At 53.8% G+C, this 17,325-nt stretch overlaps 1 protein-coding gene across 3 annotated transcripts; it reads right to left on the bottom strand.

Moving 5' to 3' along the window:
* Nucleotides 1-470: 470 nt before the first annotated feature.
* On the bottom strand, nt 471-13,128 carry LOC149997647 (arachidonate 12-lipoxygenase, 12R-type). Of its 3 annotated transcripts, none has more exons than XM_090290739.1 (15): nt 12,627-13,128; nt 10,552-10,756; nt 7,148-7,229; nt 6,946-7,032; nt 6,710-6,832; nt 6,302-6,405; nt 5,792-5,964; nt 5,424-5,567; nt 4,209-4,412; nt 3,963-4,049; nt 3,471-3,640; nt 3,116-3,237; nt 1,256-1,356; nt 909-1,079; nt 471-733 (listed from the first exon to the last, which is right to left on the bottom strand). In XM_090290739.1, the coding sequence occupies exons 1-15, from the start codon at nt 12,771-12,773 to the stop codon at nt 554-556; spliced, it is 2,100 nt and encodes a 699-aa protein (XP_090146865.1). In that variant the 5' UTR covers nt 12,774-13,128; the 3' UTR covers nt 471-553. The 3 variants fall into 3 exon arrangements, with proteins under 3 accessions (XP_090146865.1, XP_090146867.1, XP_090146866.1); XM_090290741.1 differs by having other exon boundaries at nt 10,552-10,666; XM_090290740.1 differs by lacking the exon at nt 3,963-4,049.
* Between the last annotated feature and the right edge of the window lie 4,197 nt (nt 13,129-17,325).

The raw sequence follows: 17,325 nt of genomic DNA, 5'->3' as shown, positions 1-17,325 counted from the left end.
AGTTGGACAGGTCTTGGGTGGTCTAAGTTCCTAGGTGGACGGGGCTTCCGTGGGTTTTTAGGTGGGCTGGGGTCGTTGGTGGCCTGAGTGCCTGAGATGGGGGACTTAAGATGGACCAGAACGGCTTTGGGTTGAAAGATGAGGCAGCGTCATCATGGAGCAGAGGTCCCAGCCCTCTGTCCTGCGGTCCCCAATGTCACCTGGACACCTACCTGGATGAGCACTTCACGGAGGAGGCAGGGCAGCGGAGCACCACCGCCTACAAGAGTCACCTGGCCCTTATCTCTCGGGATAACAGGAAGTGAACTGGGCCTGGCCCTACACCTACCAGGACCCCACTGTGGTGGAGAACAGTACCTCCGTGTGAGCAGGGCACTGGCCCTTCCCTCCTCTCCCTTCTCCTCACCCACCCTCCACCTCCCACCTCTGTCTGGACCCTAAACGGCTGCGTTCAATGACAGACCTAGGGCTTGTGTTTGAAGTTTTGTTGTTGTTTTTTTGGTTTTTAATAGCTGGGTGCAGGGCGGGAAGAAACTAAGTGAAAAGAGCGGTCCTAAATAGAAATGCTGTTCTCGATCAGCACGGGGTCCAGGTAGTAGTAGGGGATCGGGAGGCACTTGTTGCGCTGGCGGATGTTGTGCGAGATCTGCGCGAGGCGCTGGCGGAAGGTCTCCATGCTCCTGCGCGGGACCTCCTCCACGAAGTGGATGTCGGGGAAGTGGCCCAGGGGCCGCTGTGGGCACAGGACGAGTAGCTGGACCCCACTCCTCCTCCCTTCCCCTTCAGGAGCCTCTGTTTCCACCTTCCTCCCTTGACACACCCCTCCTGTCTTGCCCCCCTCAGCTCCCAGCCCCCTGCCTATGCTCCGAGTTCCCCCACCCCCACCTGCACCGCAGGCCCCAGGGCACCTTGTCGTCGGGCTCCCGGCTGAGTGTCCAGAGCACCAACAGCATGATGCACGTGGTCTTCACGTCCGGCAACGTGTCCAAGAAGGTCTCCAGCGTGGTCAGCCCCTTGGCCTGCATCGGTGGGTTCCGCATGGATGACGGGAAGTTGGGCATCCAGGCGGTGAGCTCCAGCTGGAGGTGGAGTAGGGGAGGCGTTCTGGGTCAGAGAGCACCCAGGGACTCTCGAGCTTAAATTGGACTCTGATTGAGACAGGTCAGGGCCGACTTGAGTTGGGTTTGAGTTTGGGGCTGGAGTTAAGGTTAGGTCTGGGCCTGGGGCTGGAGCAAGGGCTGGTAAGCACAGGTACCTGCCCTGTGTTGACAGCTGCGTGCTTGGCAGAGCAGGTGTAGATGACGATGGTGACATATCGGATCAGCTCAGGCACCGTTCGCAAGCACGTGGGGAAGCCTGAGGGGAGAGGAAATGCCCAGGCAATGTCAGTCCTGCCCTGGTGCGGACTGGCCGGTAGAGGGCGCCACCAAGCCCAGCTCAGCCTGTCCTGCCAACACTTCAAACTGCCACATCCCTGCCCTCATCCTGCCTCCTTGGCCCGCCTGTGGCCACAACCCCATTCCCCCAGTCCAGGCTACAAGCCCTGGTGAGGGGGCCTCAGCTGGCCTTGGCCAGATGTCCTCCAGGCCTGCTCCAGGCACCCGCCTGAGTTGGTGCCCTCAGATCGCTCCTCCAGCTACCTTAGAGGAAACTCCCTGGGCCCAGGTCTCAAGGAGGAAAGGCTTTGGAAGATCCTGCCTTTCCTACTCTGACTACCATTCTTCATCCGCTCCCCACCACACACACACTTCTGAGACACTGCTCACTCCAGATAGATTTCTCAGTAGCCTGGCTCTTGGTCTTATACCTATCCAAGCTTCTTGCTTCTCTTCCCTGTTGTTCCACCTAAGCAGCCAGCCCTAGTTGCCATGGGGACCCCAAATTCCAAAAGCCCAACACATTCAAACCAGACCAGTCATCTTCCTCCCTAAACCCCTCCTCCCTCTGTGCCTCCAGCTCAAGAAATGACACGCACCATCTACGCAGTTTCGAAAGCTCTAAACCTGAGAGGCACTCTTGGCCCCACCTGTCTCCCACTGCCAAACCCAAACTAATCACCGAGTCCTGTCATTTCTATTTCCCAGCTCTCTAGCATTCTCTGAGTCTCCACAGGCCCCACCCTAGTCAGGTCCCTGCCACCTCCCTCCTGGACACCACAGCAGCCTCCAAACTATCTCCTGACTGCCTGTGCAGCCCCACATTCTAACAAACAAACCTGATCTTGCAAACCCTGCTGTGTCTCAGAGTAATTCCAAACTCCTTAACCGTCCTGTGCACCCAGGCCCCTACTCATGACGTGAGCCCCGGGCCCACCAGGAGCCTACCCAGCTCCCGTGCTCAGCTCCAGACAACAGCTCCCAGAACGTTCCAGCCTCACCTGTCACCCCACAGCTAAGCTCCCCATCTGGCAGATCTTAGCCAGCTTTTGGCTAAGATATTAGATCTTAGCTACATCTCAGCTTGCTGCTACCTGCCCCCACTTTCTACCCACCACCTCTCCCCAAACTTGGCTAGGTCCCCCCCCCCCCGGGCTTCTGTCCCCACCAGCAAACTGCACCAGTCCTGCTGTCATGTAACCACCCATTTACTTGAGCAGACCACCCCCTGCCAGACTGTGAATTCCTGGAGGCAGCCCTTCACCTCTCTCCTTCTCTTTTGTCTCCTCAGTAACCAGCACAGTGTTTGTCACATGACGGATGTTTGTGCAGTGGGTGCCCAGCAGCATGACTTCGAATGCTCTTCCCCTCCTGGAGCCTGCCAGCACCCCACCAGCTCCCCAGCTTGTAGCACACTCTGCCCTTTCCTGTCTGAGCTCATGTCCCATTTTTCAGTCCACAAAGGCTTGTTTCTGGGTGGGGGACGGGGACCCTTCCAGGTCTCTACAGAGATGACCCACAGCCCCTGCACTCAGACAGGGACCAGCGGCCAGCCATGCTTTCTTCCCCAATCCCTCTGAGATGCTGCTGCTCTGAGGGGCAAGGGAGGGCCCTGTCAAAATTCTAGGGCAGGGATCTGGCCTCCTTCAGCCCCCAACGGGACATGCTCCAGCCCAGCCAGGGTGGCCCACTCCCAAGCCCTGGACCCCTGCTGGATGCTCGGGTGCCCAGGCTCCTACCTGAACTCTCACGCCCTAGTAGGCACTCCTTGAATATCTCCTGCACCCAGGACTGCAATTCAGGGTCACCCTCCACAGCTGCGTCACACGGGTAGTAGTAGGTGATGATCTCTGTCACATACCTGATCAGGGGGCAGGACCTCAGTTTGGACCCTCCTCCTGCCCTCCCCAACTACATTGTTCCCACCTTTCCCAGGAGGCCCTGACCCCAGAGCTGCCCTAGGCCTGTGGGTGGGCAGGTCCTGTGGGGCAGAAATGGCAAGGGTAGCTTGTCAAAGTCAGAAGATGGCACCAGACCCAAGCTCAGGTGCTTTAAGGCTCCCCTCCAACATCTCACTGCTGGGTCGATCTTCACCTCTCCAGCGCGTCCAACACTGCCAAGCAGTCATCGCGGTAGTAATATCCCGGCAGGTCCTGAACCCCGCGCTCCATGAAGTCGTTTGGGGGGTAGAAGCTGTCATAGGTTATCTCTGACAGAGCCCGCACCATCACGTCAGCAATGCCCCCCAGGCCTAGGCCCGTGCCCTGTCAGGGAGGAAGGAGATGCTGGAGCCAACAGGTCCCTTGCAAGTCCTCCCTGATGAAGCTCACGCTCGTCTCGCACATGGCTGTGGGTGCTCCTCTAATCACTCGGCAAGCTGGCCCCACCCCGGAGACCCTCACATGCCAGCCAGCACACCCAACACTTGCCTCTATGCCTTTGCAGACACGGCACCCACTTTAACCAGTCCCCTCTCTCCATGCTCCCTCATGAACTGAAGGCAAGTGGGAAGTCCTGCTATTAGTCTAACTGCAAAGGCTGGAGGGAAGGTAAATATATTGCTGCTGTTGGAGGCAACAGCCTTACCCTGGCAGAGAGCCCCCCGTCATTGAGAAGGAGGGCCCGCCCGATGCTGTTGATCTGGACAGTGTATCGGGTGTGGGGGATCAGGAGCTGTGAGAGAAGCCAGGGGACAATGACTGAGAACTGAAGTTATCCCCCAGAGGACCTCGGTCTAACTGGAATCCCTCTGACTGCTGAGCAAGCCAGGTGGCTTTGAGGCCAGATGAGGGCGGTGATGCTTCCCAAGGGCCCCTTTGCCCAAGCCCATACCTTGTAGAGCGGATGGCACATGGGCAGCTGCCGCAGCATAGCCAGGCAGAAGGCCTCAGCAACGAGGTGGGTCGCCAGCAGGTGGGAGAAGGCCTCGTGGCAGTAGAACTCAGCGTTGCGCACCCACGTCTTGGCCAGCAGCCAGTCCCACTCCGAGTCACTAGGCAGGAAGATGGGGCTATTGGGCCCAGGGGTCTGGCTGAGCTGGGAGTGGGGATGAGGGAGAGTTAGATGGGGGCACACACAAGGGTCCCCAGGAGGGAGACTAAGGGGAGTCTGAGGAGGTAAAACCTCCACCCCCTACATCCCAGCCCCTCTGTTCCCCTCTGCATACTGAGGCCTTTCCTCCCTCTGAACATTTGCTCTTGCTGTTCTCACTGCCTGGAGTTCCTGCCCCTGTTCCTTTCTCTACCTGGCAGCTCCCACTGATTCTCCAAGAACTGGTTCACGCGCCACCTCCACATTCAGCCATGCAGGTTGTGCCCTGCATGAGGATACCAGCCCCTCAAGGGCAGGGGGTCACTAAATCTCTCCTAAATTGTGCCACTAACAAGCCTGGAGCATCAGGACTTGACTGATCCCCCCCTACCCCCAGAGAGGTGACTTTCTCTAATTTGGACATGACTGACCCTAGTGGGGACCTGTAGGAAAGAAGCACCTCTGTTCCATTTTCTGCCAGATCAGACTCTCAGGGCAGTGGCTCAGTCTGATTAGTTCCATATTCCCATGCTTCTATACACAGCATGCACACTGCACACACAGGTGCACCCATAGGGGCCCAAGCTCATGCACGGGTGCCACACAGGGGCAGCATGCAGATGGACACATGTAGGGTAACACGGAGACTCAGCCAAAGGCTTACACCCAGGGCCACACACCAGGCTCAGCACTAGCCACATGTCTAGACAGGTATATACATAAAATAGGCATGTTCTCAGATGTACACAAAGGGGCATACACTCACATAGCCACACATGCTTACACAGAGAGGTGCACACTCACACAGGCACAAACCTCACAATTAGGTGGCACACAGGGACGTAAGGTTCACAGGCGCACACACAGAGGCTGACCCAGTCACCACACACTTAGGGGCATACAAGCACACCCACAGGCCCACATGTTCACCGGAGTGCACACACACATTCATGCACATCCATCAGCTCACACTCGGGCAACATGCTCACACAGAGGTGGGACCCGCACCGCAGGCACCTGGATGGCAATGGGCATCATGTTCCCTTCTGGTCCAAAGTGCAGCAGGCAGAGGGGCGCACATTGGTGCTGCTTCCGGCCATTGAGCTCGACTGTGGGGATGCCCTCCAAGATTTTGTAGTCTGCCAGGTAAATGTTCCCCTTCTGGAAGGGAGCAGCCACGAGTAGGCAGATAGCACCGACATGGGGCACCCATGACTCACCCCTTGGGTAGAGATGCAGGGGGTGGACAGAAACCAAGTGGGGGGTGCCTGCAAGGCAGGGCTTTGGGGTGTGGAACTCTGCAGGTTGGGAAGGTGAGGAGAGGGGGTGCCGGGAGGGAGGAAGGCCAGGAGGCTGTGAGGGGTCTCCGCCGAATCAGGCCTCACCTCCAGCTCCGCATTCAGGCACGTTCCTTCGCCCAGGAACGGGGCCACCATGTCTTCTGTGACAGGGAACTTCTCTGGAATCTGCATGCAGCGGCGGATCAGGCCTGGGTTCAGGCCATTGAGGTACTGGTACCCAAAGAAGCTGTCCTCTGCCCAGTGCTCGACCACGTATTCTGGTGGGATGGCGCGGGAGCGTCACACCTGGTCCCCATCAGGGACAGAGAGGCATGGGGCCCAAGCCGAAGACAGAGAAAGACAACCGACACCAGAGAGGCCAGAGAGGAAACCGAAGCCCCCAGCCTCCCCTGAGCTGCCAGAGTGGCCCATGGCGACGTTTCCCAAGAAGACACCAGAGGGCGCACCCACCCACCTCGGGACTCCTGCCTCCTGTTGGCCCTCTTCTCCCACCCAGCTGCCCCTGGGGTCCTGCCTCCCCAACAAGTCTCTGAGTTCCTTCTGCCAGAGATCATTAGGCTCCCCGTGTTCCATTCAAGATGTCCCACCCCATACCGGAGATGAAAGTCTTGTAGAAAGGGAAAACTTTCTTAATGTCCTTCAGTCTCTTCCACGACTGTTTGCAGTCCAGCAGGCCTCGGACTTTGAGCTTCAGTGACCTTAGGAGGTGGGGTTTGTACGGGAAGCCATCAGAGAGGCTGCCAAGTGTCCACTGGGAAAGAGTTGCCCAGCGCAGCTATGTCTTTAAGTCTCAAAGTCTCTATTCTCCGTATCTCTGGGTCTTAGGGTCCCTGGGTTCATATCTCAAGGTCTTTCTAGGTCTCAGTCTCGCCTGTCTTGTCCTATCAGATCCCTCTACCTTCCTGGCCATTCTAACCTTTGAGGCTGTGGTGGAGGTAGGTATGCAGTGGAGGGAGAGGGGCAGTCTTTGCGTGACCCCGCCCCCCTCTCACACACACTCACATGGGTGCCAGGCGCATAAAGAAGGAGGCTGTCTTGATGAAGGAGAAACGCAGATTTGAGTTCAGGAACCGGGTGGCCTTAATGTTGATGAGAATTGGAAATCCAGGAATATAGCCATTCCACCTGCAGGAAGGAGTGCTGGTCTGGGGCAGGACACCTGGGGTCCAGGGCTGGAGGAAGGGGCAGAGCCCAGAAGTTCACTATGGGAGGGCCCCAGGGCAGCCTCAGGTCCTTACTCAGGCCGGTTGGGGTTTCTCCGGACCGGAGGGCAGTAACTGGGGATGTCCACGTAGTTGGGCAGGCCAGGAACGAAGACCCTCCAGCTGCAAAGAGAAGCTGAGACAGTGAGCCTGGATGTCCGTGCACCATCCCAAGGACAGAGGGCAAAGCTATCCCTGGCCCCCTGAGCTCCCGCAGCCCCTGCCACCCTCCCCTCACTGGTAGAAGTCCTGCTTGGCTCTGATCTCCTCCTGGCGATGCTCCAGAAGGACTGGGAGGGTGTCATCTGCTGTGGTCTTTCCTGTAGGGAAACCAAAGAGGGAGGGCTCAAGGTCAGACCCCCAGCATCTGCCTGCCCCCTCCCACTCCAGGAATCAGAATTCAGCTTCTGCCCTGGCTGGTGTGGCTCAGTGGATTGAGTACCGGCCTGTGAACCAAAGGGCCGCTGGTTCGATTCCAAGTCAAGGCACATGCCCGGGTTGCGGGCCAGGTCCCTAGTTGGGGATGTGCGAGAGGCAACCACACATTGATGTTTCTCTCTCACTCCCTCTTTCTCCCTCCTTTCCCCTCTCTCTAAAAATAAATAAATAAAATCTTTAAAAAAAAAAAGAATTCAGCTTCTGCCTCCCAGGGTGGCTCTGTGGGGCCAATGGCCAAGGACAGAGAACGCTTACCCTAGGAGAGAGAGGATGGTTCTCCTCCCAAAACCAAGATAAAAGGACCAAGGGCCACCCTCCTCACCCTTGCTCTCCTCCTCAAGCTGGGGCCTGCTGCTGTGGGGATGTCCCTCTTCCAGACCCACATTAATAACAGTCATTTAGCTCTTACTAGGTAATGGGCCACTTCCTAAACACTTCCTTTATATTAATAATTTAGTCCACAGGAGAACACCCTTATAAGGCACATGACAAATATTATATGTTCACAACCTGCTCTCCACAATTCCAAAATCCACGAGCTACACAAATCAGATTGGTTTGTGTTTTCCACAAGTTCAGAACAAATTCCTTGGTCAGAAAAACCTGCTCAAAATTTGCCTGAGACTATAGATAGTCTTTATTTTAACTCACTTGGTGTACCTATTCATAGTTTTTGCTGCTGAAATACAGGATATTAGTATATTTGATCAGGGGTGAATCTATCACATAGCATACGGGGTGTGTGTGTACAGAAGATATATGGAGACACAGAGATAGAGATATGTGTGTGTCCCATTTATACATCTCCTCTAAATAAAATCTGAATTTCAAAACATCTCTGGCCCCCACACTTTCAGCTAAGGGACAATACTATCACACTCATTTTACAAGGAGAAAACAGTCCATATGACATAGAAAACAGCGAGTTGAGATTTGGACCAAGGCAGTCTCCTTCTGATCAGTCAGCCACTACTCACTAACAGCCACAAATAGTTGTTAAGACTTATAAAAACTCCTTTTACAGATTGTGTTGTTGGCTTCTCACATCAACACTATGAAGTAGGTTCTACTGTTAGCCCCCTTTTACAGATGAGGACACTGAGGCTTAGAAGAACTTAGAAGTATACTCGGTATGTCCAGTTAGTATGTGGTAGAGCTGAGTTCCAAATCTAGGCCTGTCTTTCTCCAGCATCCTGGCTGGTAGTCCCAGGCTGACAAGTGCGTGTCGCTAAAGTCTCATCATTTTCCCTCAAGGTTCCCTTCGTTAGCCTCTCCCTTCCCCCTCTGCTTCTGCTCATGTTGTATTCTGGGTGAACAGTGACCCTGGAGTGGTGAAACCCAGAGCCCCAGCTCAGGCTCACCCCCAGAATGGGAGTCCCACTCCTTCAAGGACCCAGAAGGTGACTCAAGTCTCCTTGCCCTGGTGTTGTGTGACAGCTGCCCCACCCAACCCCATTCCTACCCTGTCACCTAGTGTCACCCTTCCCGTCCCCTGCTTCTGTGTCACTCAGACCTATCACTGTGGGAAGATGCTTTGGATCCCCAGCAAGAACCCCCCTTTGGCTTTCCCACCTTCCTGCAACCTGCCTCCCTCTACCCCTGACTCTCCTTTCCCCAGCTCAGGCCCTCCTGAGCGGTTGCCCGCCTCCCAGGAAAAGGCTCTCGGCAGGGAAATGAGAGACAAAAGAGAGGTGGTGAGCTGCGGGGAGGATGAAGTTCCAGGCCCCTGGGCCCCCTCAGCTCTGTCCTCCCCTCCCACCACCTGAAGGGAGGCCAGCAGAAGCTCAGTGGTGGAGCCAGGGGGACGAAAGAGGACAGGCCTGCAGTCCTTGTATAGCAGCCACATATCAGGAAGCTGGCCCAATTCACTGACAAGGGCTCTGCAGGGTGGACATGAGGAGCGCAGGCACTCAGGTCTCATCCCTCTTCCGTGGGAGCCACCAACCTACTGGGAAACAGCTGGGCCCCCAAGGAAAAGCCCCCCAGTCTGTATGCGTAACAAGGCCTCCTACGGAAGTGGGATAGAGCCTTACTGGATTAGGGGGGTCTTTGGGAGGAGCAATGAGTCCTGTCAGAGAAATAAGGTGTCCTGCTGGGGTAAGAAGGAGTCCTTTGGAGCAACAGAACACCCCATCAGTCTAAACAATGCTCATTAAGAAACCCAGGGCTCTGGCTGATGTGCTTGAGTGGATTGAGCGCCAGTCTGCAAACCGAAAGGTCGCCGCTGGTTTAATTCCTGGTCAGGCACGTGCCTGGGTTGCAGACCAGATCTCCAGTTCAGGACGTGCAAGAGGCAAACAACTGATGGATGTGTCTCTCCCTCTCTTTCTCTTTCCCCTCCCCTCTCTCTAAAAATAAGTAAATAAATAAATTTAAAAAGAAACCCAAGGCATCATAATAAGGCACAAGTTCTGTTACAGCACCGCGGAGAACTGTTGAACTAACAGCCTTCTTTATTTATTTTTTTAAAGATTTTATTTATTTATTTATTTATTTATTTATTTATTTATTTTTAAAGCAAGGGGAAAGGAAGGAGAAAGAGGGAGAGAAATGTTGACCGGTTACCTCTCATACATGCTCCATATGGGGCCCGAATCTGCAACCCAAGCATGTGCCCTGACCAGGAATTGAACCTGAAATGTATTTGCTTTGCGAGACAATGCCCAACCCACTGAGCCACACCAGTCAGGGCTAACAGCCTTCTTAATGAAACAACAAGGCAGCAGTTGGAGTACTGGGACATCTGATTGTAGCAATGGGCAATAGGCATCCTGTTACAGTCACAGGACCCTACTGGAGTAACAGGGAGTCTTTCTGGAGTACCTTTACATGCTATTTGAATGAGTAGGGCATCCCATAAGAGTCCTGAGGCCTGTGCCCAGAGTAGCAAGAGGTCTTTTTAGAGTGGCTGGGAAGCCCATGGAAGTCGAGGGGAGGATGGTAGAGGTAACGGAGTGCACTCTTCTTTTTTGCCAGAAACTGCAAGACCAAGATCCTGAGGGTAGCCCAGGCCTTATTCATCTCTGTTCCTCAGGGCGTAGCCCAAGCTGGGTCCGGCATGGCAGCGAGGACTAAGGAATATGTGACAGTGGCAGGGGTTCCCAGGAGTCCTGTGAGGCTGGCACTGCCTAGTTTGTGGGGATTCAGGAGTGGCCACGCTGGAGCAAGGGGCCTCCTGGCATGGATGGGATGGTGAGAGCTTACCTGTAGCCTCCCGCAGAGCCAGTGTCTCGTAGCCATCCATCCACTGGTAGGCAGGGAAGTGGTAGATGCGGCCATTGGGTGCACAGATCTGCACATATTTGCAGTACCAGGGGTTCTTAGGAAGGAAGGAGTATCGGTCCTTGTGCAGGCGGATGATGATGAGCTCCCCCAGGTCCTGCTGGCACTGGACAGTATACTCATCCACCTGGGCAGGGCACAGGGCCAGCTAAGCATGTTGAACTCACCTTGGCCTCCCAGGTTTCCTACTGGTCTAGCTTCTCACCCAGGCCTTTCTCACGCTGGGAGATGCTCACCTTCCTAGACCAGGCTGACCTGATCTTAGGTCTCTCCTCCCACCCGCCTGACCTGACTGTCCCTGATGGGCCCATCTACCCAGGGCTGGGCAGGACCCAGGCCCTCTCTCTCTTCACTCCCACCTCCTGAGGTTCCACCCTCTCACCCACTTCCCTGGTAATCTGAGACTGCAGGAGCCATGCAGACCCCAAGGGGCTGTTATATAAAGGAATCTGAATAGGGTCCAGGACCCCCCAAACCCCTACAGTCTTAGAATGAGCAGAAGTGGTCTGTGCAGCCCCCTTTTCTCCCTCTTATCAATAAAGATGTGGAGATAAGAAATGGCCACATAGACAAGACTGACCTATTAAGGTCACATAGGAGCAGGTTACTGACCCTGACTCAGTAGTAGGTCTGAGGGCCAGGGGCCCAGCAAATGTTGCCTTTCATCATGGAGAAGGCAGGCCACCACTGGACAGGCAGTTCTGGTGTCATCTGAAGTCACAGAGACTCCAGTGTGAATTTAAGCCAGTTATGATGCATCTTAGGAGGAGTGGGAAAGAATAGGAGAGAGAGGAGTGAGGGAGAGGGAGAGAGGAAATGGGAAAAGATGAGGGAAGGAGTGGAAAAGGGATGAGAAAGAAGAGATAAAGGGAGTAGGAAGGGGCTGAGAGATGAGGGTTGTGGGGAGAGTGAGGAGAGAGAGGAAGAGGAAGAGGAAAGAGATGAGGAATAACCAGAAAGAGAGGAGTGGTGGCAGGCCCGGGAAGAAGAAAGCTGGCCGAAAGACCAGGGAGGGTGGCAGCCATGTCTATGCTAAGGGCATCCAGAGTCACCCTTGAGCCCCTCTACTTTCAGATCTCTCCCAGAGCTCCCAGCCTCCCCTGGCCAAGCTCTGTCTCCCTCGTCTGCACACCTCCATCCTTCCTTATGCTCCCCAGACACACACTCACACACACACTCACACACACAACACTCACATTCACACATATACACTCACACATGCATACATCACACTCACATGTACATGCCCACACTCAACATACACACACCACGCACACACCACTCACAGTCACACGCATACATACACCACACTCACACATTCACACATATACATACATGTCCACACACCACGCACACACAATCACACATGCATATCCACACACACACACACACACACATCACTCACCCACTCACACATACACCACACACATTCACACATACACAGACCACATGCACATACCGTAATACACACCACACATATATACATACACATATCACACACAAATATCTACATACCACACATACTATATACACGCACCCATAGTCACATACACACACACATACACCACACTCTCACACATACACACATGCATTCACATACATACACCACACTCTCACACACATACACACATGCATTCACATGCATACACCACACTCACACATATACCACAGACACACACACATACATACATACACCACACACATACACCACAGATTTACATATACATATACCACATTCACACATACACACACCACAGACACATTCACACACATATACACATGCATACACCATACTCACACGTAGACATACCACACATGTTCACACATACTTACCTACACATTCACACATACACCACACTCACGCAGACGAATACCATGCACAAATACCTACACATCACACACACATTTATATACACAGTCACACACACACACACATCACACTCACACATTCATACATACACCACACACACTCACATACATACACCACACACACTCACCGCCCCAGTTGCAAAGTCTCTCCCAAAGTGGTTCAGCAGCTGCTTATGGCTCTCTCCTTGGATCCCTATGATGGTCAGCGAGATGGAGTCTGTTGTTCCTGACAAGAAGTCGTCCCCAGTGGCCACCTTGACTTTGTAGGTGGCCATGGCTGCTCTTCTGGAGGCAGAAGGAGGGGGAGCTCAATCCCAAACACTGTGGAGTGCTGCACAGGGGCCCAAGCCAGGCAGTGGAAGCCAGACACGGAGAGGAGCGGAAAGGCCAGCTTCCCAAGGTGGCAAGGTGAGGCAGGGACACGGGCCCCCACCCCCCACAGCAGCCTAGAGCCTGGACAGGCCGCTGCCCTCAGCGGCCGGCCGGGACGGGAACCAAGCAGGCTGGGGCGAGGTTGCGCTCTGGGCTGGTGAGTGGCTGCCTGGGCTACAGGCCCTCTGGGAACCGGCAGGGAGGCACAGGAGGCAGGGCGCGGGGCCTGCCTCTGAGAAGGCGGGTGGAAGATGCCTCGGATGAAGAACACTTCAGGGTGGGGGAGCCAGTCCAGCCTGAGCCATGGCCCCAGGGAAGTTGGGGGAGGGGCCTGGGCGGGGCCCCCAGATCTTTATCAGTCTAATAAGCTCCTTCCTTCTGCCCGCCCCCATGGGCTGCCCTGCTAGGCACCCCTGCTAAGAAGAGCCATAGGCAGTCAGTTACCTGCTTTGGCTCTGGGGCCCCCAGTGGGTGAGGGCTGGGGGAGAGGGGGCAGCACAAACTCTACAGCTGGCCTGATGCCTGGCCATTCCTCTCTGGGAAATGGAACAGGTAGTGTCCTCAGCAGGAAGCCTGGCCCATCCTTCTGCCCAGAGTCCAGAGCCCATGACAAGAAGGTTAGTGGGTGTTGAAGCTAGAGCCCAGGGACCCTAGAGCACAGAGAGGCTCCAGGGAGACATGATCAGAGATGGAGGGGGAGGGGAGTTATTGCTTGCTGCTGAGTCAGGATCAGCTGAGGAGGGATTGAGGTTGACTACGAAAATAGGAGTACATTTGGGGCAGAAGTACTAAGCTAAAGAATGGATATATAGTTTGTGGTGTAATCATAACATAGAATTCCACCCAGCAATTAAAAAATAAAGAATGAACTATAGCATAAATGAGTCCCACAGAAATTATATTGCATGAAAGAAACTAGACATAAAAGAGTATATGCTCTATCATTCCATTGATATGAAGTTCAAGAACAGGCAAAACCAAACAATTCTTATAAAAGTCAGACAGATGAATACCTCTGGAATGGGGAGCCACGTAGGGAGCTAGAAACGTTCTATGCCTTGATCTGGGTGATATAAAGGACACTCTATGCATTTTACTATATTTATGTTATCCTTCAACTTTATAAAGTACTCACTACAACTTCCACCATAACTGCCCCCCCCCCCCCGCCAAAGAAAAAAGGAAAAAAACAAGAACGAAGCTAGGAAGAGGGTTGGAATCAGGGTTGGGCTCCAATGGAAGTAGGTTTGTCCGGAACCCAGTCATTCATTCCTTCACGCCTTCATTCACTCAGGAGGTGTTTCAAGGGCACACACAGCGTTCCAGCTACTGTTCTAGGCACTACAGATACAAAGAAGAGATGAAATACACATAGAGCTTACTGGAGCTAGGAGAGAAGGACAAGAAAGAGCAAACAATAATTTATTTGCTATAGTTTTAGATATTAAAAGCTATGAAGAAAAGTCTGGAGTGGAAAGAAGGGTGGGATTGAAGCTAGTTTCTGTGACAAAAACACAGAAACCAGAGCGCTGAGGCTGTGGTGGGGTGAGGCTCTGGGAGAGGGCAAAGTTGAGGAAGGTGTTGGGACTAAGATTGTGATATGAGAGAGGTTGGGAGTTATACTCTCAACAGATAGCGTTTGGGACCCAGGGAGAGTGAGGAGAGAGTCATGTTTCTATCCCCATTTTCTCGACCTGCCCTCTTTCCTTCTGCCTCCCAGGGACAGGACCTGCCAACCAGGAAGCACCAGCCCAGGTTTCCTCCCTGGTGGCACCCTTCTGTCACCATCTAGGGAATGTCACACATGCCTGAGCCATGTTAGGGTCAAAGGGAGCTGGGATTCTGAGATGGAGAGAAGGTTCTGGTAGGTTCTGGATTGGGTGAGGAATGGGAATGAAATTGCAGTTCAGTCTGAGCTTAGAGACAGGGAGGTGGTCAGACTTATGGAGTGAAATGACCTTTCTAAGACTCAAATCTGCTCATGTCACCCCCGTTCCCTCCAACCCCAAGTCAAGCCTGTCAGTGGCTCCTTCTTGCCTTTGAGATGAGGACATTATCCCTTCCCATGGCCCCACGGCCTACTGCATGGTCTCACCCTCCACCACATTCCCTTTCCTCTCTTCTGTATGGGACTAAGTGCCTTTCATTCATCAGCAGCAGACAGAGCCCCTACTACGCACCCAACAACTGTCAGATCCTAAGAATACAATATAACCAAAGCAAATCCCTGCCTTTCTCCTGGAGCTTACATTCTAGTGTGGGAACAAACAATATTACCTAATAATCAAGTACATTAAAAACTGTGTTAAATAGTGGTAAGTGCTGAAGAGGAAAAACAAAGCAGGAAAGGATATTATAAAGTATAGGGGAGCAAATTTTAGATGTAGAGTGGCCATGGAAGAGCTCTTTGAGAAAAGACTTTTCAGTAAAGACATGAAGGAAGTCAGGTCAGCCCCTTCCAACCACAGGGCCCTTGCACATGCTGTCCTCGCCCTCTTGGAGCTCATTTTTATTTCTTCTTGCTTCTGATCTTAGCTTGACAATTGCTCATCAAGCAAGGCCAAATTTAGCTATTAATGGCTCTCACAGCATGGTGATTAACATTTTTTGATTGATGTCTGTTTTCCCCACTAGGTTAGACTGTTTGTCATTTTGATTTTTCTCCCCAATTCCTGGCACAGTACCTGGGAGATGCTTGAAACATAGTTTTTAATGGTTGGATGAATTAGTGATGAGGACAAGGTCAGGGTTAGGACTGCATCAACAGTGGGGTTGGAATTAGGATGAAGATTCAGGGAGCTGAGGTAGACTGGTGTAAGGGTAAGGTGAGGAGCAGGGAGTGGTGTGGAGGGGAATGGGTTAAACGGTTGGAGGCAGGATGGGGGAGAAGGCTGGGGATGAAGGTCATGTCCCCGCCTTCGGTGACCAGCAGGGCTGTCTCATCCACCTGGCACAGTGCGTCCCCACAGAGGATAGTTGTCAGGCAGGTCAGACCCGCCCTCCTGGGCTCTTCTTAGCTACCCTATGACTCTTGGGGTAATGCTAGGAGCCTGATGACGCAAAGGCGCATTTTGAGATGCAAATTCCTTACAGTCTCTCCAAGTCTCCTGCCTTCTAGCCACTCCCCTCCCTTCGAGCCTGTGTCCCCTCTGGGGGCTGCTAAGGTTTGGTGGGGAGCAGGGTGGGGTGGAGTGGAAACTGAGGCTCAGGGGATTGGGAAACTGCACCTTCAGGCTTCTCTGGGACACAGAGCCCCAGCGCAGAGGGGTGAGAAGCCCAGCCTTAACCTTCTAATCTAGTGGGAAAAATCACTTCGTTGGGGATGGGCAGGAAGCAGGGACACACAGGCGATTGGCAGATGTGTATGTGGGGGGACCTGATGGTGTAGAAGAGTTTGGCTGTCACCACAAATGGAAGGGTCTACCTCCATCTCCCAACAGCTGCCTCCTCTAGTCATACCCCACTATCGACAGGTCTCCCCGCCGCCAGTCCCACTCTCCCACCAAAGGTGGCTCTGCTGGAGCCTGGAGTGGAAGGTGGGTTCTTGCAGCAAACAGGGATGTGGACGGGTATGGGGTGGTGGGGATGTGAACGTGGCTGGGGACATGGACAGGATTAGGCTTGAGGATGTCGATGGGGCACTCCCCAGTTACGACCAAAACGTGGACACATGAACGCTGGGTAGGAGCTCATTGGGCTGAAGAACTGGTTCTCCTGGACCAGGGGCGGACCCAGAGAGCAGGAGCGGCCCTTGAACGATGTGAGTTTTGTCGGCTGGCTCACAGGGGACCACCCACACAGGAAGCCACGTCTTCACTGCTGGGGCACCCCCCCCACTTTGCCTCACCCTGAGCCCTGCGGGTCAGGGAGCAACCCTCGGGTCCTCCCCCTCCCCCAGGACACAGAGAGAAAAATCAAATCAGGTCACTCCTCTGCTTAAAACTCATCAGAGCTTTAAAAGGTGTTGCCTTAGAGCCAAGACCAAGGCCTTACCATGGACTGCAGGACTGTGCATGGCCTAGTTTCTGTCCATCCCTCAGTCACCTTATGCCAGCCCCTCTGGCTTTCTCCCCATTGCTCAAACACATGCCCTTCAGGGGCCTTGCACTTGACCTGTCCCTGGTCTGTAACACCCTTCCCCCAAGCTGTCCCAAGTGTGTTCTTCTCATCCATAACTCAGCTCAACTGCCGTTCTTCAGAGTGGCCTGCCCTGACCAGCAGACGTAATGTGTCCCCACCCACCACCCCAGTCATGCTAACACACCATCTGGTTTTACCTCCTGATTGCACTACCACCGCCTGAAGGAATGTATTTGCTTGTGTGATTATTTATGTGTTTGTTGTTTGTTTCCCTGTAAGCCAGTGGAAGTACGGATGGTGCCAGAGGCGTTTACAGCTGCTTCCCCAATGTCTCAGTGTCTAGGGAGACAGGAGCCACAAGGCAAGCAGGTCCTA

This window comes from Furipterus horrens, unplaced genomic scaffold, assembly GCF_987537825.1.
Source record: "Furipterus horrens unplaced genomic scaffold, mFurHor1.1.pri manual_scaffold_11, whole genome shotgun sequence".
NCBI classification, from domain to species: Eukaryota; Metazoa; Chordata; class Mammalia; order Chiroptera; family Furipteridae; genus Furipterus; species Furipterus horrens.
This window is presented reverse-complemented; position numbering and strand designations above follow the sequence as displayed.